The 23,905-nt window shown below is 49.2% G+C and overlaps 2 protein-coding genes and 1 long non-coding RNA gene across 3 annotated transcripts; 2 read left to right on the forward strand and 1 right to left on the reverse strand.

The window, feature by feature from the left end:
* Positions 1–896: 896 nt before the first annotated feature.
* On the forward strand, positions 897–12,686 carry LOC112870108 (glutathione S-transferase theta-1). The gene is made up of 5 exons (XM_025933179.2): positions 897–1,090; positions 2,944–3,031; positions 3,621–3,771; positions 11,851–12,027; positions 12,213–12,686. Exons 1-5 carry the CDS (start codon positions 979–981, stop codon positions 12,405–12,407), a joined length of 723 nt encoding a protein of 240 aa, XP_025788964.1. The 5' UTR covers positions 897–978; the 3' UTR covers positions 12,408–12,686.
* On the reverse strand, positions 6,026–14,247 carry LOC147575366 (uncharacterized). The gene is made up of 2 exons (XR_015242326.1): positions 14,011–14,247; positions 6,026–6,288 (listed from the first exon to the last, which is right to left on the reverse strand). It is a non-coding gene; the product is annotated as an uncharacterized LOC147575366 (long non-coding RNA).
* A 731-nt stretch (positions 14,248–14,978) lies between these two features.
* Positions 14,979–22,113, forward strand: LOC112870111 (glutathione S-transferase theta-3-like). Its single transcript, XM_025933189.2, has 5 exons — positions 14,979–15,203; positions 16,568–16,655; positions 18,709–18,859; positions 21,166–21,342; positions 21,674–22,113. The coding sequence occupies exons 1-5, from the start codon at positions 15,092–15,094 to the stop codon at positions 21,866–21,868; spliced, it is 723 nt and encodes a 240-aa protein (XP_025788974.1). The 5' UTR covers positions 14,979–15,091; the 3' UTR covers positions 21,869–22,113.
* Positions 22,114–23,905: the final 1,792 nt, after the last annotated feature.

Here is a 23,905-nt window from a genome sequence, read left to right on the forward strand (position 1 = left end):
GCAAGTATGTACCCTTACATATCTTTCCAGTTTTCCCACCCACAGGCCCTGGTAACCACTATTCTACTTAGTGTCCGTGAGTTTGGCTTCTTTTAGATTTTTCACAGAAGTGTGGTGATACCATATTTGTCTTTCTTTCTCTGTCTGACTTACCTCGCTCAGCACAATGCCCTCAAGGTTCATTCAGATTGTCACAAATGGCAGGATTTCCTTCTTCCTCGCGGCTGAATAGTATTTCATTGTGTCTGTACTCATGCTCTGTATCCATTCATCCCTCGAATAGTTGTTTCCACATCTTGGCTGTTGTGAATAATGCTGCCATCAACGTGGGCGCGCAAATATTTCTTTCATATCCTGTTTCCATTTCATTTGAATATATGCCCAGAAATAGGATTGCTGGATCTCTCCCCATGATTTGAATGAGGGAAGAAACAAATTCAGGGAATGTGAGGCACTGTGCCGGCAGGAGCAGGAAGACCCAAGTACAGAGAGTACCATCTGAGCAGAGTGAGTTACCACAAAATGCTGGACATAAGCCCTGAGGCTGTGCCATTGGCTAGTATCAGGATCTCTGGGGTGTGGGGCTAAGATCTCTGGAGCCGGACCTTCTGGGTCCTTAATCACTCTCTGCCTCCATTTCGACATCTCTAAAATGGGAACGATAGGAAATTCTGACACAAATAGCACGGAAGAACCTTGAAGACACAATGGTAAGTGAAATAAGATAGTCACAAAGGACCCTCCGAGGGATGACCATCGCGCCACCACCTGGCCTGCTGGGCGGTGCGCTGCTCTAACCAACCTATCAGACAGGCCCATGGCCGCTCAGCCATTGGACCAAAGCGCCGGGGTGCCCGGAGCTGCCCAATGGGGAGTGGTGGCCGGTGGGGCGTGGCCGCGAGGACTGTGTGTGAGTTCCCCGGCAGCTTGGGGTTTGCAGAGTCCCTCGGGTCACGAGTCGGGTCTTTCCGCCCCGCCATGGGCCTGGAGCTTTACTTGGACCTGCTGTCCCAGCCCTGCCGCGCCATCTACATCTTTGCCAAGAAGAACCGCATTCCTTTCGAGATGCGCACAGTGGAGCTGCTCAAAGGTGGGCCGAGGCTCGGGTTTGGGAATCGAGAGATCGGGGAGGAACGGGGAGGCCAAATATTGCTTAAAAGGACCTCCGGCGCCAACTCCTTCTCGGGGCCATCGCCGGAAAAGGTGAGCCGCCAGGGAGATCCGAGATTCATCCCCTAAACAGTGCTCCGTCCCACCGAGTAGGCGACCCTCTACTCGGGGTAGAGGGGTGGAGTAGAGGGGTGGAGTAGAGGGGTGGAGAACTTGAAAAAGAGAGACCTCGTGAGCAAAAAGAAAGGGTACACCTGGACATAGGGATAGAGGACCTCCAGAACAGAGATGGGGGCAGGAGGAGGGCTGAGCACAGAGACCGGGGCGGAGCCGAGTCCCTCCTTGGTGGCCCCCAACTGCTGAAATTCTGCAACAACGGTCACTGTCCCAGGGTCTCACTTTCCAGCCCTGCTCTATGCATTGGTCCAGGCTGCACTGGGGGTCCCCCTCTGTCCCTTCCTCCTTCTTCTGCTTTGCCTTCTCCTGCTTTACCTTGTCCTCTGCCTCTCTTGTTCCTGCTGGGTGGGGGTCCCCCTGGGGATGTGCTGGGAGCCTGAGGGGAGACTGCCGGGAAGGCTGCTGGGCTTGGTGATCCCTGCATTCTCAACAAGAGGATTTGTTTCTCTGGCAGTCTCCCGAGGCTCCAAGGACACAGTTGGAACTTGGGGGGTAAGAGGGAGGCAGGACCCAGGTATTCCTGGGTGGGCAAGTAGGGTAACTCTCCTTGGCTGAGTCTTTCCCTTCATCGCTTCCCCACGAGTGTGGGGCCCTTGCCTGCTTTTGTGCCTTTGCACTGGCCTGTCCCTCTGCCTGAATCATCCTCTTCTCCCCCCTCCAGGGCATTTTCCACTTGTCCTGCCCAGGGGTTACCTCTGCAGAGTATAGGGGAGAAGGCATAGGGACAAGAGAACATCCCAGCCAGGCTGTTAAATAAAGGGTGCAGAGAGCAGTGTGTTTCACTAGGAGAGGAGGGCAGGTGTGTCTGGTGAAGAAGGAGCAGTCTCAGGGAGGGAAGTGGGAGGATGGTGGGTGTGTTTGAGGCTAGAGGGTGAAGGCAATCATATCCGGCTTTGAGGAACTTCCACCTGATCCTGGGGTAATAGGGAGCCACTGAAGACTGTTGAGCAGGATGGCAATGAGCTTAAGTGCTGTTCAGAAGCTTCTCTCTGGCTGCATCTGAAGGAGTAGGAACCACCCAGATGCGCTCAAGCAGAGGCCTGTGTCCCCGGGGACACTAGGCTGCACCTTTTGGGGACAAAAATGTGACTGTCCCAGCTCCAGCAGAGCCTAAAGGTAGGGCCAGCCCCTGCGTCCCTAATGGCCAGGACAGGGTGAATAAGGGGACACAGAAGAGCTGGTAGAAGTTCTTTGCAGGTAAACAGATACCAGGAAGAGGCCACTTCTCTGTATTTGGTGACCTTACCTTAGAGTCCACAGGGAAAGGGGCACTGTACGAAGTCAGAGCTCCATTAGGGTGACCAGCCACCCTGCTCTGAAAGCTTGGGGCACCCTGAATATGAACTTATGAGGCTGGGGTTGGTGCAAAGGTGATGGGTGGGGTGCGTACGAAGGCCCAACTGAAGCATCATATCCTGCACCTTGGGCTGTGCACAAAGGGACTTGGCATGGGCTGACTAGGTTCATTTTGCAACATTTGGCAGAGTAGTCTCTTGTTTCTTCCAAAGTGGCCCTCACCAGCCTAGGCCATGCAGGAGAACAGCTGGGGGCTGGAGAAAAGTCATGAATTTGGGGCCTGGGCATAGGAGGGAGTGGGCACAGGCCATGCAGGCCTCAGTGGTAACTCCCTCCCCCAACACGATGGGCTCTCTGCAGGCCAACACCTCAGCGATGCCTTTGCCCAGGTGAACCCCCTGAAGAAGGTGCCTGCCTTGAAAGATGGGGACTTCACCTTGGCTGAGAGGTAACTGCTACCAGACCTCACTGGAACCATCTTGGCCTACCCCTTTATTTTAGAGACAATTCATGCATACTCAGGGGCCCTCTAGGTCCACCCCTGTCACAACACCTTCATAACCCAGGGCAGGAGGAAGCTCCAGAGGCCTGTCTGTTCTGTTCCATGATCCTGCGGCACCCCCAGTGTTTCCTACAGGATGCTTTAGGGAGAACAGAGACAATAAGAAAGCCTTTTTAAGCAATCAGGCTGTCTGAGGCTAGGCTGGATGCCAGATGATGAGAATGGATGCAGGCTAAGAAGAACTAAGCTTCTTTAAGGCTCAGCTTTGATGGTATCTCCTCCGGGAAGCTCTCTGGTCAGAAACTGTCTCCGAACACTTGGCAGGATATTCTGCTGTGGGCTTTTGCCCGGTGGTAGGATGAGCCTCAGATAGACTCTCAGCTCTTCTGAAACTGTGCCTGGGCAAGTCCCTTCACTATTCTAAGCATGGCTTCCTTGTCTGAAGAATAAGGCAAATGCCTTGGCACATTGTCAGGAAGATTAAAGAAGGGACTCTGTATAAAGCCCCTCGCACAGTGTCCTTCCTCCCCTGCAGTGTGGCCATCCTGCTCTACCTGACCCGCAAGTATAAAGTCGCTGACCATTGGTACCCCCAGGATCTACAGGCCTGTGCCCGTGTGGATGAGTACCTGGCATGGCAGCATACGACCCTGCGGAGAAGCTGTCTCCGGGCCCTGTGGCATAAGGTGAGGCCCTGGGGTGGGGAGGTCAGTCAGGGTATCACCCCAAAGGGGCTAAAGCACCATCGCATTCTTCTTTTCCATTTGGAGAGTCTCTACTGCTCTGACTTTGACTCCACTAATTCTTCTGTTGCCCCCACGATGCTATGAAACCCATGTAATACAGTCTTTATTTGAGATACTTTTTTTTTCAGTTCTAGAAATTCCACTAGGTTCTTTTTTAAGTTTCCATTTCTGTGCTGAAATTCACCATCTGTATACCTGCTTAGTCCATATTTTCTTCTAAATTCTTCAGCATATTTATAATCATTACTTAAAAGTCTTGGTCAGCTACTTTTATTTTTATTTTTTTAAAACATTTTTTCTTTTGAATGTTTATTTGTTTTTGAGAGAGAGAGGAGATAGAGCATGAGCAGAGGAGGGACAGAGAGAGAGGGAGACACAGAATCTGAAGCAGGTTCCAGGCTCCGAGCTGTCAGCACAGAGCCCGGCACGGGGCTCGAACCCATGAACAGTGAGATCATGACTTGAGCCGAAGTCGGACGCTCAACCGACTGAGCCACCCAGGTGCCCCAATTTGTCAGTTAATTTTAATACTTTGGTCCCCTGTGGACCTATTTCTATTGGCCGTTTTTTATCCTCCTGATTATGGGTCACATTTTCTTCTTTTTTTGCATGTCTCATAATTTAATATTGTGTGCTACGTATTATGTTTGAAAGAAGGTAGAGGGATGCCTGGGTGGCTCAATTGGTTGAGCATCTGACTCTTGATTTCAGCTCACGTCACGATCCCAGGGTTGTGGGATTGAGCCCCACATTTGGCTCCATGCTGAGCATGAAGCCTGCTTAAGATTCTCTCTCTCTGCCTCTCTCCTCTGTGCTCTCTCTCTCTCTCTCAAAGATAAATAAATAAATAAATAAATAAATAAATAAATAAATAAATTAAATACAAACTTTACAAAAATAAATAAAAGAAGTCAGAGATAGAAGTACATACTAAATGCCTCTAGAAAGAGTTTGTATTTTCCTCCGTCAGGCAGCCATGGTATGAGGTTAATTTCTTCCAGCTAATCAGGAGGTGGGCTAGGTTGTAGCTTTAGTTAGTTTCAGTTCATCTCTGGTTTCAGATGTCTTTTTTTTTTTTTTTTAAGTTTACTTATTTATTTTGAGGTGAGGAGAGGCAGAGAAAGGGAAAGATAGAATATCCCAAGTAGGCTCTGCACTGTCAGCACGGAGCCCAATGTGGGGCTCGAACTCATGAATTGTGCAATCATGAGCTGAGCTGAAATCAACTGTTGGACACTTAACCGACTGAGCTACACAGGTGCCCTGTTGTTGTTCACAACACCATTATTCACAGTAGCTAGATGGTGGGAGAAACGCCAGTGTCCATGGATGGATGAATGGATAAACAAAGTGCTATGTACATGCCAAGGAATATTATTCGGCTATAAAAAGGAAGGAAATAATGCAATATGTTATCATATGGATAAACCTTAAAAACATTATGCTAAGTGAAATAAGCCAGACAGAAAAAGACAAATACTCTATGATTCCACTTTTATATATTTATTTTTTAAGGTTAAAAACTTTTTGTTAAGTTTATGTATTTATTTTGAGAGAGACAGAGATAGCATGAGTGGGGGGGGGGAGAGGGGGTGGGGATAGAGAAAGAGAGGGAGAGAGAGAGAGAGAGAGAGAGAGAGAATCCTAAGCAGGCTCTGCGCTGTCAGCACAGAGCCGGAAGTGGGGCTCGAACCCATGGAATCATGAGATCATGACCTGAGCCGAAACAGAGAGTCGGACGCTTAACCGACTGAGCCACCCAGGCGCCCCTATTTTTTAAGATTTTAAATTTATTTTTAAGTAATGTCTATACCCACTATGGGGCTTGAACTCACAACCCTGAGATCAAGAGTTTCATGCCCCATGGACTAAGCCAGCCAGGTGCCCCTTGTTTTATCTTTTTAAAGATTTTTTATCACTTTTTTTTGAGGTTTATTTTTCTTAGTAATCTCTATATCCAACGTGAGGCTGGAACTTATGTGGGATCTCTAGACTATTTCAGTTCATAAAGATGAGAAAGTAGAAAGATGGCTACCAGGGGACGGGGTTTGAGGCAGGGGGAGGAGGGAAAGGGAAGTTGTTTAATGGGCACAGAGTTTCAGTTTGGGATGATGAATGAGTTTGGAGATGGATGCTACTGGACCCCTGAGTCCAGTTCTTGAATCTCAATGTCACAAAAATAAACACTGAGAAAGAAAGCAGGCGGAGTTTATTAGAGATAGCTTGTACACAGGGGAGCCAACAAGAAAGAGGAATGTTTCCACGACCCCCCCTGCCCCCCGCCCAACATGTACAGCTTATAAAGGCACTTTTCCAAAGGGTGAGGGGCTGGGAGCAGGGAAACATCTTTCAGTCCCACGGTCATTATCTTGTGATGGTCACTTTTTAGTGGACAATCACAGGATGACTCTCTTCATGGTCAACATTCTTTAGGGCTCTTGGTAAATAGAAATACTCCTGCAAGCAACATTTAAATTGTTACTTCTAATTTTGCCCGGGTAACCATTACTCCCTGATAGTTGTTATCTCTCATTCGTTCTCTTTCCCAGAAGGAGATATTTGTCTCTAAGCATATGGAAACTTTTTTTTAAGGTTTATTTATTTGTTTTTTGAGAGAGAGAGATGGACAGTGAGTTTAAGGAGGGGAGGGGCAGAGAGAGGGAGACAGAGAATCCCAGGCAGGCTCTGTGCTGTCAGCGCAGAGCCCAACTTGCTTGAACCTTTTGAGATTGAGAGAGGGCGGGGGGTGGGGGGAGAGAATCTTAAGCAGGCTCCATGCTCAGTGAGGAGCCCGACATGGAGCTCAATCCCATGACCCTGGGATCGTGACCTGAGTCGAAATCAAGATTCAGATGCTCAAGCTGACTGAGTCGTCCAGGCACCCTTGGCTTTTTTTCTTTTATTTTTTGTTCTTTCTTTTATTTTCCATTTTAAACAGTTCTATAATTCTTTGATGGCTTTAAAGAAAAATAAGATTATTTTCTTTCCACCATTATTATGATGGGAGCTATGGTTTTTGTGACTTTGGTATCCAATAAGAAATGGGATTCCTCATTTTTTTTTTTTTTTTTTTAATTTTTTTTTTCAACATTTATTTATTTTTGGGACAGAGAGAGACAGAGCATGAACGGGGGAGGGGCAGAGAGAGAGGGAGACACAGAATCGGAAACAGGCTCCAGGCTCTGAGCCATCAGCCCAGAGCCTGACGCGGGGCTCGAACTCACAGACCGCGAGATCGTGACCTGGCTGAAGTCGGACGCTCAACCGACTGCGCCACCCAGGCGCCCCAAGGGATTCCTCATTTTTAAAGTGTATGGGTCATTGGGGAGCCAGGATGGCTCAGTTGGTTGAGCATCCAACTTCGGCTGAGGTCACGATCTCACGGTTCATGAGTTCCAGCCCTGTATCAGGCTCTCTGCTGTCAGCATGGAGCCCACTTTGGATCCTCTGTCCCCCTCTGTGCTCCTCCTCCACACACACACACACACACACACACACACACACACACACACACACTCTGTCTGTCTCTCTCTCTGAAATAAACATTAAAAAAAAACATTTAAAGTGTATGGGTCATTGGCTTTATTGTTCTATCTCCTGTCATTTCATATGTAACACAGAAACAGAAAACAAAAGCCAAAAAACTTCTTGGTTGCCCTCATGCCTTCCTGAGAAGCCACCCTGCTCTGGGATCTGGTGGGAGTCCTTCCAGTTCACGATTTTATACATTATTACATTTATGTGTACTCATAAACAAAATAAAGTTTTGCTTTGAGTGTTTAAAGTTTTATGTAAGTGCTCCCCATATCATTCTGCAATGTGCATTTTTCTATATTGCCATGGGTGGATCTAATTTATCCATTTTTAACCTACTCTGTAGTAATTCATTATATAAATACATCAGAATGTATTTATTACCCGATTATGGTCTTTTATATTTAATGAGGAACAGGGGCACCTGACTGGCTCAGTGAGTAGAGCATGTGACTCTTGATCTCGCCCCGTGTTGGGTGAAGAGATTACTTTAAAAAAATAATAAAATCTTTTTAAAAATTAATTATTTATTTATTTTAATTTTATTTTTTATTTTTTAAAATTTACATCCAAATTAGTTAGCATATAGTGCAACAATGATTTCAGGAGTGGATTCCTTAGTGCCCCTTACCCATTTAGCCCGTCCCCCCTCCCACAACCCCTCCAATAACCTCAGTTTATTCTCCATATTTACGTCTCTTCTGTTTTGTCCCCCTCCCTGTTTTTATATTATTTTTGTTGGCCTTCCCTTATGTTCATCTGTTTTGTCTCTTAAAGTCCTCTTGTGAGTGAAATCATATGATTTTTGTCTTTCTGTGACTGACTAATTTCACTTAGCATAATACCCTCCAGTTCCATCCACGTAGTTGCAAATGGCAAGATTTCATTCTTTTTGATTGCCGAGTAATACTCCATTGCACATATATACATTCTTTATCCATTCATCCATTGTTGAACATTTGGGCGCTTTCCATACTTTGGCTATTGTTGATAGTGCTGCTATAAACACGGGGGTGCACATGTCCCTTTGAAACAGCACACCTGTATCCCTTCGATCAATGCCTAGTAGTGCAATTGCTGGGTCATAGGGTAGTTCTATTTTTAGTTTTTTGAGGAACCTCCATACTGTTTTCCAGAGTGGCTGCACCAACTTGCATTCCCACCAACAATGCAAAAGAGATCCTCTTTCTCCGCATCCTCGCCAACATCTGTTGTTGCCTGAGTTGTTAATGTTAGCCATTCTGACAGGTGTGAGGTGGTATCTCATTGTGGTTTTGATTTGTATTTCCCTGACGATGAGTGATGTTGAGCATTTTTTCATGTGTCGGTTGGCCATCTGGATGTCTTCTTTGGAGAAGTGTCTATTCATGTCTTTTGCCCATTTCTCCACTGGATTATTTGTTTTTTTGGGTGTTGAGTTTGATAAGTTCTGGATAGATTTTGGATACTGACCCTTTATCTGATATGTCGTTTGCAAATATCTTCTCCCATTCTGTTGGTTGCCTTTTAGTTTTGCTGATTGTTTCCTTTGCTGTGCAGAAGCTTTTTATTTTGATGAGGTCCCAATAGTTCATTTTTGCTTTTTTTCCCTTGCCTCTGGAGATGTGTTGAGTAAGAAGTTGCTGCGGCCAAGATCAAAGAGGTTTTTGCCTGCTTTCTCCTCAAGGATATTGATGGCTTCCTGTCTTACGTTGAGGTCCTTGATCCATTTTGAGTTTACTTTTGTGTATGGTGTAAGAAAGTGGTCCAGGTTCATTCTTCTTCATGTTGCCGTCCCGTTTTCCCAGCGTCACTTGCTGAAGAGACTGTCTTTATTCCATTGGATATTCTTTCCTGCTTTGTCGAAGATTAGTTGGCCATACATTTGTGGATCCATTTCTGGGTTCTCTATTCTATTCCATTGATCAGAGTGTCTGTTCTTGTGCTGGTATCATACTGTCTTGATGATTACAGCTTTGTAGTATAGCTTGAAGTCTGGGATTGTGATGCCTCCTGCTTTGGTTTTCTTTTTCAAGATTGCATTGGCTATTCAGAGTCTTTTCTGGTTCCATACAAATTTTAGGATTATTTGTTCTAGCTCTATGAAGAATGTTGGTGTTATTTTGATAGGGATTGCATTGAATATGTAGATTGCTTTGGGTAGTATCGACATTTTAGCAATCTTTGTTCTTCCTATCCAGGAGCATGGAATCTTTTTCCATTTTTTGTGTGTCTTCTTCAATTTCTTTCAAAGCTTTCTATAGTTCTCAGCGTATAGATTTTTCATCTCTTTGGTTAGATTTATTCCTAGGTATTTTATGGTTTTTGTGCAACTATAAATGGGATTGATTCCTTGATTTCTCTTTCTGTCGCTTCATTGTTGGTGTATAGGAATGCAACCGATTTCTGTGCATTGATTTTATATCCTGCAACTTTGCTGAATTCATGAATCAATTCTAGCAGTTTTTGGTTGGAATCTTTTGGGTTTTCCATATAGAGTATCATGTCATCTGTGAAGAGTGAAAGTTTGACCTCCTCCTGGCCGATTTGGATGCCTTTTATTTCTTTTGTTGTCTGATTGCAGAGGCTAAGACTTCCAATACTATGTTGAATAACAGTGGTGAGAGTGGACATCTCTGTCTTGTTCCTGACCTAAGGGGGAAAGCTCTCAGTTTTTCCCCATTGAGGATGATATTAGCATTGGGTTGTTCATGTATGGCTTTTATGATCTCGAGGTATGCTCCTTCTACCCCTACTTTCTTGAGGGTTTTTACCAAGAAAGGATGCTGTATTTTGTCCAATGCTTCCTCTGCATCTATTGAGAGGATCATATGGTTCTTGTCCTTTCTTTTATTGATGTGATGAATCACATTAATTGTTTTGCGGATATTGAACTAGCCCTGCATCCCAGGTATAAATCCTACTTGGTCGTGGTGAATAATTTTTTTAATGTTTTATTGTTGGAGCTGGTTGGCTAATATCTTGTTGAGTATTCTTGCATCCATGTTCATCAGGGAAATTGGTCTATAGTTCTCAAAAAAATAATAAAATCTTAAAAAAAATAATAAAGGGGAACAAAACCACTTTTTAAAACCCTAAGAATTTTGAATCTACCAAATTGGAACAGAAGGGAAATGTAGAGTCCACAACCTCTTGCAAGGGTGAGGCGGATAATAAATAGAAGGAAGAGGCCTAGGTGGGGTTCTGCAGACTGAGAGCCCATGAACATCAGCCTTAGATACTGAGCAGGGATACCCTATGGCCAGCACCCTTTACATTCAAAAGAAGCTGGAGGGGCACCTCGGTGGCTCAGTCAGTTAAGTTTAAGCGCCTGACTTCGGCTCGGGTCATGATCTCATAGCTCGTGGGTTCGAGCCCCACATCGGGCTCTGTGCTGACAGAGCCTGGAGCCTGCTGCAGATTTTGTGTCCCTCTTTTGCTCTGCCCCTCCCCTGCTCATTATCTGTCTCTCTCTCTCAAGAATGAATAAACATTAAAAAATATTTAATTAAAAAGAAACTGGAAGTCTGGACTCTCATATGAAATGTCCCCATGTTAAATGTCAGCAACTGATCCATATTTTTAAAAACTCTGTAGCCAGACCAATGTTATCAGCTCAGAACTGGCCTCCAGGGCACCAGTGGGCGATCGTTGATTCTGTCTACCTTGTATGGGAGAGGAAACTGAAGCCCAAAGCCAGGGCTCGTGTACAATCCTAGTCCTGTGTATCTGTTTACCTGTATTTCAGGCTCTCCCAAACGACCTTACCAAACAAAGCATGAAGCCTCCCTCTCATGATCCCCATCTGTGTATCTCCCAGACAGCTCTGCCAACCTTGAGGCTGTTGATGGCTTCCCCCTAAAACACCTTCCTCCTGGAATCCTGGACACCACTCTTTCTTGGCCCTCCTCCTTAGTCCCTCAGAAAATGTTGGTTCTACTCTTGACTTAGTCTTTTCTTGGCTGTGCCTTTCAGGCAAGTGACGGTGCCTCTCTGGGCCCCACTTTTCCATTTACAAGAGGAGTCATGGCACTATTATTATTCCTATATTATAGACGGGGAAATTGAAGTTCAGAGTGTTTGAGGATTTTGTTTTGGGTCCACACACTCTATAAGTGGCAGAGTGGAAATCTTATTAGCTTATCTTCCTAATTACTTATACAGTAAGAGGTACTGGCTTTATATTCAGGGGGAAAGATGTTATAAAATAGATTGTTCCCAAGCCTAATATCTACTTCCAAAGTATAAAACTCATTGTTCAGGTCCCCTTTGAGTCCTTCTGTCGGATGCTCCTGAGGTTCAGCCATCAGAGATCACAGAAGAAGGAATATTTCTGGGAAAGATGGTCCTCTGGGAGTTTCCCTGCAGGCCTACCCAGGCTATAGAAGAGAGGTGCATGCAGCCAGAAAGCAGCTCAAACTGGGGTGGGGAGGCACACATGCCTTCCTGCCCCTGAGGCTGTCTGGGCTGGCCCCTAACCCTTTGCTTTGCTTCCCCACCTACCAGGTGATGTTCCCTGTTTTCCTGGGTGAGCCAGTATCTCCTGAGATGCTGGCGACCACCCTTGCTGAGTTGGATGTGACCCTGCAGTTGCTTGAGGACAAGTTCCTCCAGAACAAGGCCTTTCTCATTGGGCCCCATGTCTCCCTGGCTGACCTGGTAGCCATCACAGAGCTGATGCATGTGAGTTGTATGGATAGGGTGGGCCTGCTAGGCGGGGAGGGCCCTGGGGAGTTGCTGAAGTCTTGCCACCAGCTGTGCTTATCTATGGAAACCTCTTCTGGAGCTATGTGGCCCCCAAACTGGGCAGATGCTGCCATTCTTGACCTTGCCAACCCACCCCCATCCCGTTCTCTTTCTCCCTACAGCCTGTGGGTGCTGGCTGCCAAGTCTTTGAAGGTAGACCCAAGCTGGCTGCATGGTACCGGCGTGTGGAGGCAGCAGTGGGAGAGGATCTCTTCCGGGAGGCCCATGAGGTCATCCTGAAGGCCAAGGACTCTCCACCTGCAGACCCCACCATAAAGCAGAAGCTGATGCCTGCGGTGCTGGCCATGATCCGGTGAGCCAGGAAGCCTTGTACCTGCTCTGCCCAGGATAGTTCGCAAAGCATCTTCATTTCCAATCTCCCATGGGAGGTTGGCTCAGAGGGCAGGAGTGACTTGCCTGAGTCCCACTGCCCCTCTGCTCCCCAGGTTAGATCCCTACACCCACACCATCTTCCACAGCGGCCTGAAAGCCACAATGAGAATGGAACACCCACATCTTATCTCCTTTAATCACTGCATTTCATTTTCAGTTTAGGAAATAAACCTGGGCTCAGCCTGAGCCTGTGCTTCTAATAATGTGTGATTTATTTGAGCTTCTGTCCTGGCCCTCGTCTTCTTCTCTATCCCAAAGACAACCCCCTTTCCTAAGCCCTATGGGTCAGCTTCTCCATGATGGTTTCTAGGGGTGAAATGAACAAATGCCCTCTAATCTTCTAGTTCTTGGAGAAAGTGATTTGTCAGACAGCACAGAGGGCAGCAGGCATCCCATATGTGGTGGCTGTAGGCATGGTGATCAATCAGTTGGCTGGGCCAACCTCCCAGGATATGGCCCTTTGGCACCAAGTGCTGTAGCTCATGTGTCCTGACTGTGTTCTGCAGGATTGGTCAGGAGGGGAAAATCCAAATAGCAGCTCTCCTGGTCAGGAAATCAATTATGCAGGCCTTAAAGGCCATGCCTATGATTTGTAAACCATAAACAGGCATAGTGTGCTGAGAATGCATCTTATTTATTTATTCATTTACTTAGTTACTTATATTTTATTTTAAGTAGGCTCCACACCCAGTGTGGGGCCTCAACTCACAACCCTGAGATTAAGGGTCACATGCTTTGCCGACTGAGCCAGGCAGTCACCCCACTAGATTGCATTTTAAAATAATATTCTGGCTGGATGCGGGGGGTTGGACTGGAGGATGGCCAGAGAGGAAGCAGGAAGATTGGATATTATAGTAATCCTGCCAAAGGCGATTTGTGCAAGAGGGCAGGGCAATGAAGGGACTGGAGAGCATGGCCGCTTCCAGTTTGGAGAGGGCTCCAGCACTAGGCTGTGAAGGCACTCTCCTGGGGAAATAGGTTTTACATAAACGGGGAATTTAGGGGATCAGGGAGGCCAAACTATTCTTAAATAACATCCTCTTGTCAAGGAGCTTTTTCTGAATCTTGGCTTTGGGGGCAGGATTTTCTTACTCCAAGAGCCTCTCTTAGGGAATTGGGGTCCATAGCCACAGACCTCAGGAGCCCCCACGGTATCAGTTGGAGGGACTTGGCCCTGCAAAGGAGCTGGGGAAGTTTCAGTCCCCCTGTAAGTCACTAGGTGGGCCCCATGGATTCCTGCCATTTGCTAGAGGGATTAGCTGGAGTGTAAGGAATATGACCCCAGGGATTAGGGAGGGGTGGCTCATTCTTTCCAGTAGTGTGGGCCTGGCCTCCACAGTGAGTTGGGGTCCAGAAACCTCCCCAGCCTCCATCCTGAGCACTGGCCATAGGGGAGGCTACTGCACCTCCTTTCTCTGCCTCCCTTTGTGTTCCCCAGGAATCAGAAGCCCCTCCTCTCTCAGTCTGAGGAAGTGGCTTGGGCCAATGGAAGGCAGCCAAGCCCTTTCCGCTGCTAAATTCACTGACCTTCCGTGCTGGAAGCGTCCTTGACGTCCTGTTCCCATTATCATCCCTCACTGTCCCAGTGTGGGTTCGGCTTTTGGCTTCGTCCAGCAAAGCTGAGGACGGCAAAAAGGATTACTCCAGACTCCGTGCAAGTCAGGAGAGGTGAGAGGGAGGCTAAGGGAAGTCTCCCAGAGTTGCTCTCAAGCTCCCGTATTATTGAGCATACATTTAGGGAAACATTGTGCAATACGTCCGTGGGCTATGTGCCAGGAAGAACGTATAGAAAACGCGCAGAAGGGGCGCCTGGGTGGCGCAGTCGGTTAAGCGTCCGACTTCAGCCAGGTCACGAGGTCACGATCTCGCAGTCCGTGAGTTTGAGCCCCGCGTCAGGCTCTGGGCTGATGGCTCAGAGCCTGGAGCCTGTTTCCGATTCTGTGTCTCCCTCTCTCTCTGCCCCTCCCCCGTTCATGCTCTGTCTCTCTCTGTCCCAAAAATAAATAAACGTTGAAAAAAAAATTGAAAATGCGCAGAAAAACAAGGCAGGATAAAATATTCCATGGGATAACATGACCCAAGGAATTTATGGGTACCGGCAGGACCTAACCCCTAGGTACACATTAACTAGATAAGGGAAGTGAGTGCCCGCTAGATACACATTAACTAGATAAGCGAAGCGCAGTCTGCTGTTTTCAGCAACACCAGAAAGCAGTGTTCTCCTTTGCAATGCGTTCCCTGTAACCCCTAAACCAGGACATAGTTATTTGATTTCCCCAACCCCAGGTAGATATTGAGGTCAGGGGAAGAGGTGTGACCTGGCAGCGAAAGCTCGGGTCAGAGGCCAAGTCTCCCAGTGCTACCAAGAGAACCGCTACAGGGATTCCCGGTGAGGGAACGAGGGAGAGCTGGGGTGTCTCTGATTGGTCCAAAGTTCTCCGGAGCCATCCAATGGGCGGGGAGGATGTGGCGGGGCTCAGACCCGCCCCCCCCAACTCCTCACCCGGATTGCGGATTGCGCTGGGCTCTCGGCCGTTCCCGCCAGCCGTTGCTGTTCCCGGTCTTGTACCCTAGGCGCGACCCCGGGGTTGGGTCCTCCGCTCTCGCCATGGGCCTAGAGCTCTACCTGGACTTAATATCCCAGCCCTGCCGCGCCGTCTACATCTTCGCCAAGAAGAACGGCATCCCCTTCGAGTTGCGCACGGTGGAGCTGCTCAAAGGTGGGCCGGGCCGGCAGACAGGCCCTGGGTGCAGGGCCGCCTGTGCGCTGAGGGAGCCCCGCCGGGCCGCGCGCCGCAGAGCGACTGGAAGGGTCACTTTCCAGTACGGAAGCCGTGACATCACTTATCGGTGGTGTATTTTTCAACAGCCCCGATCTTTGCTTAGTGACTACGAAACATTTTTCAAAATACAGGTTAAGAGGGAGCAGAGCAGACAGAGAGCAGTGGGGGGCGCGGGGGACGGGAAAGGGGGTGCGTGGGGAACCAGAGTGAGTGCGCCAACACCCCCACACCGGGGCTTGTAGGAAACCATGAAACTGTCTTCTCATTTCTTTATTGGGGTAGCCCGCATCTCTGGAATTTCTGCATCTGTCAGCAAGAGAAGGCTGTTCCACTTGGAGCCCGTCCCCTCTTTACTTCTACCTTCGCCTGCCTACCTCCCCTCCACATTTACAGGATCCAGTGGAGGAGGCAGGGCTGTAATCGGACAGTAGGCCTATCCTTGGGCAGGCCAGGAGGGAGACCCCTTCTTGGCTGAGCCTGCCCACCTTCTGTCTTTGGTGTCCCCAACCTGGGACACCAACTGCTATGCTGCCACCTTGCTCCACCTTTTTAGCCCTCTTTGGGATGGAGGCTGGGCACGGAGGCATTTTCTGGAGGGAGAATGGGTGGCGGTGATTGTCTTCACCCAGTAGAAGGGCGAAGAGGGCTCTATGGCCAGGCGGGAGCCTGGTTCCGTGGAATCGCTCTGACTCCACACACAGGGATTGTCGTACCTCCCAGCACTGGCCCAGCTCAAGGAATGCAGAAGTGAGTCAGACCTGGGAACACCCACTGGGGAAGGAGCCGTGAGGGTTTGGCACCAGAAAGAAAGAAGAGCTAAGCTGGTGGAGTCTGGGTGACTGAATGGGACAGAGGCTCCTGGAGAGAACGAGGCTGGACTGAGGGCTGGGAGCAGGTGTGCGTGGAGCTTTGTGGTGTGGACAGGTCACCCACCCGGCATAGGAAGATGGCTGAAGGGGGCAAGCCTAGAGCCCAGGGAGGAGGCTGGAGTGTCCGACAAATGGATGGACTTGGTTGGGGGTGGGGCTGGATTACAGCTGCTGGCAATCGCCCTCTCTCCTTGCCCAAGCTGAGATGCTGCTTGGCCCGGATTTCCAAGGGGGTGGACACAGGAAGGGTGGGCCTCTGCTGGGGAGGTCAGGGCCTGTGATCTGGTGACCAGCAGAGTGTTCTCCTTCCCGCTACCCCGCCCGGATAGGGGCCTTGGAAAGAGCTGGTGCCTGGATGTTGAGGTGGGGGTTGGGCAGAGACCTCAGAGGGCTTAGGGTTCTCCTCACCTGCCTCACTGGTCTCTCCCACAGGTCAGCACCACAGCGACGCTTTTGCCCAGGTGAACCCCCTGAAGAAGGTGCCAGCCTTGAAGGATGGGGACTTCACCTTGGCTGAGAGGTATCAGGTCCCCAGGCTGCTACAGGCCTTGTGAGGCCAGTCAGCCATTTGGGTGTCTACCGTTGATGGCTTGGATCACAGCTTGTGTGCGCTGAGCGTCTGTGCCAGCCCCAGCAGGCAGAGGAGCCTGGGGCTGGGAGGGGCTGCTGAAGTCATGGCATCTCCACTCCCCCCCTGGCATGGTACAAATGAGGAAACCGAGGCCGGGTGAGGGGAGGGACTTGCACAAAATATTGAGGAGTAGCTGCAGAGCTACTCTTCTACAAATCTTGGGAGCAAGTCCTATTGCCCTGGATGTCAAGAGAACACCCAGAGAGCTTCAGTGGCTATTTGCTGGGCACCCACCAGGGCCAGGAAGCATCCAGGCCCTAGGGCCAAAGCAGTGAACAAATTCTAAACCCTTGCCCTCATGAAGCTCATATTCTAGAAGGGGGGAGTGATAATCTCTGTAAAGGTGTAACACATCCCGTGGTGATGAGTGCCATGGAGGAAATAACTAGGGTAAGAGTGAGGGTGGGTGCGATTTTGAGTAGGATGTTGAGTGAAGGGCCCCTTGAAGAGGAGGCATCTGGGCAGAGACCTGCAGGAACAGAGATGCAAGGTATGTAGGGAAGAGTGTTCTGGCTGGAGGGAACAGCAAAGCCAAATGCTATGGGGTGAGACAGTGCTTGGGGTACAGGTAGAAGAGGCAAGGCATTCAGTGTGGCTAGGGTAAGCAAGGGGAGAAAGCAAGGGCTGAGGTCTCAGGGTAGCATGTGGGGCCAGGAAGACTGGCTTTTACCGTAGGTAAGATGGGACCGTTGGAGGAATTTAAGCAGAGGAAAGCTGAGATCTGACTTAGGTTTCTTGTTTTTTTTTTTTTGTTGTTGTTGTTTTAAAGCGGGGGTTGGCGAGTGAGTGAGGGTGGAGAGAGAGGGAGAGAGAGAATCCCATGAGGGGCAGAGACAGAGAGAGAGAGAGAGAGAGAGAGGAGGGAGAGAGAGAAGTGGGGTTGGAGCTCGCCCAGGGCGAGGCTTGTGCTCACTCGAAGCAGGGGTCGAGTTCACCTGAAGTGGGACAGAAGCTCACCCCAAGTGGGACTCAAACTCACAAACTGAGATCATGACCCGAGCCAAAGTCACATGCTTAACCGATGGAACCACCTAGGTGCCCCCGACTTAGGTTTTAAAGGATCCCTCTGGCTGGGTTGAGAAGGTACTGTGCTAATCCAGGAGAGAGGTCCTGGGGCCCCAGACCAAGGTGGTGGGGTAGGGGGAAGTAGTGGTCAGTTCTGGATGCCCTTGAAGGTCAAACCTAAGTTTGCTGAAGAGCTGGAGGTGGGTGGAAGAGATGAGAGCCCAGGCCAGCCTCAAGGTTGGCAGCTGAATGGTGGTATCCTTTACCGAAGCCACATAGTACCTCCATGGTAGAGCCGGATTCACATTCCACTTGGCTCCAGAACATCTGGCCGCTGGATAATCCAACATCCATGGAGGCATGGTGCTCTGGCCAGATATGATGCACAGGCCAGACATGGTGGAGGGAGAGGAGGGAGGGGGGAGGTCAGGGAGGGCTTCCTGGGGGAGGGTGCTGGAGGCTTTGGGCAGGTAGAGAGGAGATGGGATACGGTGGAAAGCAGTGACCCGTTCACCCGGGAGGCCTTGTCTGAACCCCAGGGAGTGTCAGAGGACTTGGCCTTGCTCCTGGCGTGGCCGTGCATTGGATATGGTGGGGAGTGGTATCTGAGTTGCTCTTGTCCTTCAAGAACCATGTTGGGTGCCCCTTCCTCATGGAAGCTTTCTCTGAGTTCCCCACCCCCCTCCTTCTGAAATCCTAAGACATGTTGTTTTTCACTTGGTGCCCTTAGTTCAGATGGTAGGATGGCCTAATGTAGAACTGTGTGATTCAAGGCAGTCACCTAACCTCTCTGAGCCTCACATTACTCCTCTGTACCATGGAGATAGTGAAATGCTCCACCTGGAGGAGTTGGGGAGATGTGAGCAGTGTGGGCTGGCCCCTATGGAGTGGCTGAAGAGTGACTAGTACATGTTCCCGCCCCCTCCGTGTCCCCCAGTGTGGCCATCCTGTTGTATCTGTGTCGCAAGTATGAGGTCCCTGACCACTGGTACCCTCAGGACCTGCAGGCCCGTGCCCGTGTGGATGAGTACCTAGCATGGCAGCACACGGCCCTACGGAATAGTTGCACACGAGCCATGTGGCAGAAGGTGAGCTATGGCAGGACGGGGACTCTTCTAGGATGCTCAAGGGACAGTGCTTTCTGTTTAAAACATTTTGTTCAGGGGCGCCTGGGTGGCGCAGTCGGTTAAGCGTCCGACTTCAGCCAGGTCACAATCTCGCGGTCCGTGAGTTCGAGCCCCGCGTCAGGCTCTGGGCTGATGGCTCGGAGCCTGGAGCCTGTTTCCGATTCTGTGTCTCCCTCTCTCTCTGCCCCTCCCCCGTTCATGCTCTGTCTCTCTCTGTCCCAAAAATAAATAAACGTTGAAAAAAAAAAAAATTAAAAAAAAAAAATAAATAAAACATTTTGTTCAGAACCGAGGCCTTAGAACACCAAATTCTAGAATCCCAGAGACTCCCTAGTCCAACCAACTTGTTTCCCAGAGGGGAAACCGAGGCAGAACTAGGGAGTTGACTTTGCCCAATGTGCTCTGATTCTTGAGCTGGTGAGAATCAATTTTATGCCCTTTGGTATCCTCCAGACTGCCTGGAGACATTGCCTTTTGGGAGAGAAAAAAAGTCAAACCCTCTAACCACACACATACTTTTCAAGTAGGGAAGTGTTAAATGAAAAATCTTAAACTAAGCAGAGATGAGGAGACATCTCAATAAAGTTGATTCGATTTCTGGGTATTCAAGGATTTCTAAGCCTAAGAACACTGAAAAACTCAAAGAAGAGCCTAACAGATTGTACACATACAATGATTTTGTGTAAGAGGAAAGAATTAGACTTAAAATAAGCAAAAAACTGGCAAGGATTTGTTATAAAGAAGTAACATTCTTCTTTTTTTTTTTTTTTTTTTTTTTTCAAAAAAAATGTTTTAAGTTTATTTCTTTTGAGAGAGTGAAGAGAAGGACCAGGGGAGGGGCAGAGAGAGAGGGAGAGAGAGGATCCTAAGCAGGCTCCATGTTGTCAGTGCAGAGCCTGATGCAGGGCTTAATCTCACCAACCATGAGATCATGACCTGAGCTGAAATCAAGAGTTGGACGCTTAACCAACTGAGCCACCCAGGTACCCTGAAAGAAGTAACATTCTTTAAAAAAATTTTTTTTAACGTGTATTTATTTTTGAGAGACAGAGAGAGACAGAGCATGAGCCGGGGAGGGGCAGAGAGAGAGGGAGACAGAATAGGGAGCAGGCTCCAGGCTCCGAGCTGTCAGCACAGAGCCTGACCTGGGGCTCAAACCCACAAACCGTGAGATCATGACCTGAGCTGAAGTTGGATGCTTAACAGAAGAAACACCCCAGAAGTAACATTCTTACTATTTAAGATGCTCTCAGAATGCCATCAAACAAAGGCACAGGAGAAAAATGGGCACAAGAAACCAGCAGGGATTTAATTGAAGGACAGAGAGAGATGGTCATTAAATGGATGAAAATACATTTAACCTAAGAATCAAGTAAATGCACATTTAAGCAGGACACAGATAACCATTTTTACCCATCAGATGTACAGATGTTTTTGAAATGTGTGCCCTGAGTTATTATTTTTAGGGTACTTACAAAGGGCCCAGCACACAGTGGGTGCCCTGTGCATGTGAGGGAGCATGCGATGGCATGCTCATACTCTGCTGTAGGTAGAGAATCATTGTTCTGAAGGGTCGTTGGGCAAAACGCAGGTTTCTGTAACCTTAGAAATGCCTTCCTTGAAGCCTCGTGGGGCTGAGAGAGGAGCCCCCTCAAGCTGGTAGGGGCAGGAGCCTGGTGCGTTTGAAGGCAGAATGGAGAGTAGTCAAGTAGAGTGAATATAGACCTTCACTACTCAAAGTGTGGTCCAGGGACCAGGAGCATCAGCACCACCTGGGAGCTTGGAAATGCACAGTCTCAAGCACCACACAGGCATACAGATTAGGAACGTGCACTTTAATCAGATCCCAGAAGGATTGGCATGCGTTGTCCCATTTGAGAAGCCTGGGGTGGAGAAGGAGGTGGGGAGTGGGGAGAGGGTGACTGTGGTGCTGAGGAGGCGCCTGGTGGAGGCTTTCATGGTGACGGTAGTGGGGAGCCATGGAAGGCTTTATGCAGGGGGTGATATGGGCAAACTGGGATTGCAGAAGATCCCCGTTCTGCGCCCCCCCCCCACCCCCAGCTGCCCTGCAGGAGGACCTAGGGAGTGGTGGAGGCTGTCCATGTTGGAGTAGGAGATGAGGCCTGGGCTGGTGGTGGCCATGGGTGGATGGAGTGGGTGAGTGTGAGGAGAAATTTGAAGGCCTGGTGATAGATTGGATGAGAGCAGGAACCGGCCCTGCACTTTGGGCAGACCCTGAGCCCTTTCTCTGCCTGCCCACCCACCAGATGATGTTCCCAGTGTTCCTGGGCGAACAGGTGCCCCCTGAGACTTTGGCATCTACTCTGGCTGAGCTGGAAAGGTGCCTGCAGCTGCTTGAGGACAAATTCCTAAAGGACCAAGACTTTCTTGCTGGACCCCACATCTCAGTGGCTGACTTGGTGGCCATCACGGAGCTGATGCATGTGAGTGCCATGGGGGAGGGTGGTCCACTGGGCAGTGGGGTGTCCTGGGAGGGTGCCAACATACCAGCTCACATTGCCCTTTCTGACTGTGCGGCCCTGGGCAAGTCACTTCCCTCTCTGAGCCTCAGTGTTCTCATCTGTAAAATGGGGTTCAAGACCCTATCCTGCAGTGATATTGAGAAGCTTCCTAGTGTCTCCTGGGAGAGAACCTCCAGCCTATTCCATATGTGGCAGAGGAGGGAAAATCCACCCAGGGGAATCCCTCAACCAGGTCATGCTGCCTCGTGCTTGTCCATGTGTAGCCACTCCACCTGGCTCCCTCTTCCCATAGCCTGTCAGTGCTGGCTGCCAAGTCTTCAAAAGCCGACCCAAGCTGGCTGCATGGCGCCAACGCGTGGAGACCGCCGTGGGAAAGGACCTCTTTCAGGAGGCACATGCAGTTGTCATGAAGGCCAAGGACTTGCCTCCAGCAGACAGTGCCATAAAGGAGAAGCTGAAGCCCTTGGTGCAGGTTTTGTTGCAGTGAGTGGAGGACCAGGCCTGCAGAGATGATGGAGACTCTGTTGTTGGAAGAAGACATGGAATCGCCCCTCCTAGGCTATGAGCAAGGCCTGCTGTCCAGCCTCTGGCCCTTAGTTCCCTCCATGCATGAGATCTTCATTCCTCCTTTTGTCTGTCTCCTCACTCCACTCCTGCCCCTTCCACCCTGGCTTCATGTGACCCCTGGAAAGAGCTTTAGTAAACACATATTTGTCCCCCTTGTGTTTGAAACTTCTGGTGGTGCCTTACTGCTCTGAGGCTAAAGTATGAATCATTGAACTTTGCATTGCCCACCCCTCCAGGGCACCCCCTTCTGGTTGCACACAGTAGCCCATCATTTTAGACCCCTTCTCCCAGCTGCCACCCCCACCTCCAGTTCCTGGCCTTAGCTCAGGCTGTTTCCGTTGCTTATAGGACCCCTCCTCACCTTGCCTGGTGCCCCTCCTGGTCTTTAGGCATTTGTCACCATGTTGTTTCTCCAGTGAGACTTCCCTGACTTCCCTAGCCCCAGGCCAAGTCCAGTGACCCCCTGGGCTCCTCAGCCCCAGACCTTCCCTCTTTCAGTCCTAGAACAGAGTTGGTTCCACACCCCCTGGGCTGACCACCTATCTCAGCTGGGGGTTGACCTGGGGAAGGGATGTCTGAATCGGACATGGACTTCATCTCTTAGGTCTCTGTCATCCCTCTGGGGTGATGCTGTCTCCCAGAGGTGGGGTGGAAGGTTGGTTTATGAAGTGCCTTGCAAGGAGGGAAGTCCCGGATTAGTTCCTGGCCCTCTGGGTGCTGCTGAGAGGCCTTATTCTCCCAAGCCTACTCGTAACCCCAACCAATGTCTTATCTATGCCCCACCCTGGGTCCCAGACTTGCCACCTGTCTCTCTCCTTTCTCCTCAAGATTATCACAATCCATCTGTCTTGTGTTCTAGACTCTCTGATAGCCTAGTCATCCAACAAACTGTTAATGGGACTGGGTCCTGAACAGAGCCTCTCAGCCTGCCTGCCTTCTCATGGAGGCTCGCTCCACCTTTTATTTTTTAATGTTTATTTTTGAGAGAGAGAGAGCAGGCAAGGGTCAGAGAGAGAGGGAGACACAAAATCTGAAGCAGGCTCCAGGCTCTGAGCTGTCAGCACAGAGCCTGATGTGGGGCTTGAACTCACAACCTAAGCTGAAGTCAGACGCTCAACCGACTGGGCTACCCAGGCACCCCATCTTTTTTTTTTTTAAGATTTTATTTTTAAGTAATCTCTATGCACAACATGGGGTTCGAACCTACAACCCTGAGATCAAGAGTCGCATGCTTCACTGACTGAGCCAGCCAGGCGCCCCAAGGCTCCTTTAATATGCACACCCACATAGAATTTTAGAAGTGTAATTGAGATTATTTATACACACCCACACAATTTCAACTGTATTTTCATTTACAATTCAGACAACTTTGCAACACTGATGAGAGTACCATGTTTAGCCATATCAACAGGTTTCCATGTGCTAAGTAACACATTTTGTTTTGACTATAAAAATATAGGGTACTGTAAACATGGCTGGCAGTTTGGCTAGGACCTGGCTTTCACCCCCTTGGTGGATACTACTTCAGCATGAAACAAGGTTACCACAGGTGCAAGAGGGCACAAAGGCAGATAGATGTCTGTGGTGAGCCAGAGTTCTCTACCCAGCCTCACCTGAATTCACAAGTGTCACTTGGCTCCTGGTCAAGAGAAGTGCAGATTTTCACACATAATGTGAAGTTGCCTAACTTGGAAATGGTGGTAACGTGGCAAAAAAAAACAAAAAAAACAAATTAGGATGGAGACTGGGAAAGGTCTCACAGGTGTGTGTGTTCTGCGTGTGTGTTCAGACCCACATTCTGTGAAACTCAATAAAGGAACCTTCATTTAAAATAAAGTTGGGAGGCCAGAAGGGGGAGCTCTCACACCTATTCCTCCTCGCAACCCTTTACCACTCCAAAAGGAAGAGACTTACCTTGCATTCCCAAGGTGAGAAGAGTATATACTACCCGCAGGGG

Source organism: Puma concolor, chromosome D3, assembly GCF_028749965.1.
Source record: "Puma concolor isolate L17-30 chromosome D3, mPumCon1.1.hap2, whole genome shotgun sequence".
NCBI classification, from domain to species: Eukaryota; Metazoa; Chordata; class Mammalia; order Carnivora; family Felidae; genus Puma; species Puma concolor.

Bases quoted from the DNA above. Each gene is read 5' to 3' on its own strand.
- LOC112870108 (XM_025933179.2), top strand. From the start codon at position 979: ATGGGCCTGGAGCTTTACTTGGACCTGCTGTCCCAGCCCTGCCGCGCC. The intron at 1,091-2,943 runs GTGGGCCGAGGC...GGCTCTCTGCAG, and splicing joins CACAGTGGAGCTGCTCAAAG to GCCAACACCTCAGCGATGCC. The intron at 3,772-11,850 runs GTGAGGCCCTGG...CCCACCTACCAG, and splicing joins TCCGGGCCCTGTGGCATAAG to GTGATGTTCCCTGTTTTCCT.
- LOC112870111 (XM_025933189.2), top strand. From the start codon at position 15,092: ATGGGCCTAGAGCTCTACCTGGACTTAATATCCCAGCCCTGCCGCGCC. The intron at 18,860-21,165 runs GTGAGCTATGGC...CCCACCCACCAG, and splicing joins CACGAGCCATGTGGCAGAAG to ATGATGTTCCCAGTGTTCCT. The intron at 21,343-21,673 runs GTGAGTGCCATG...CTCTTCCCATAG, and splicing joins CCATCACGGAGCTGATGCAT to CCTGTCAGTGCTGGCTGCCA.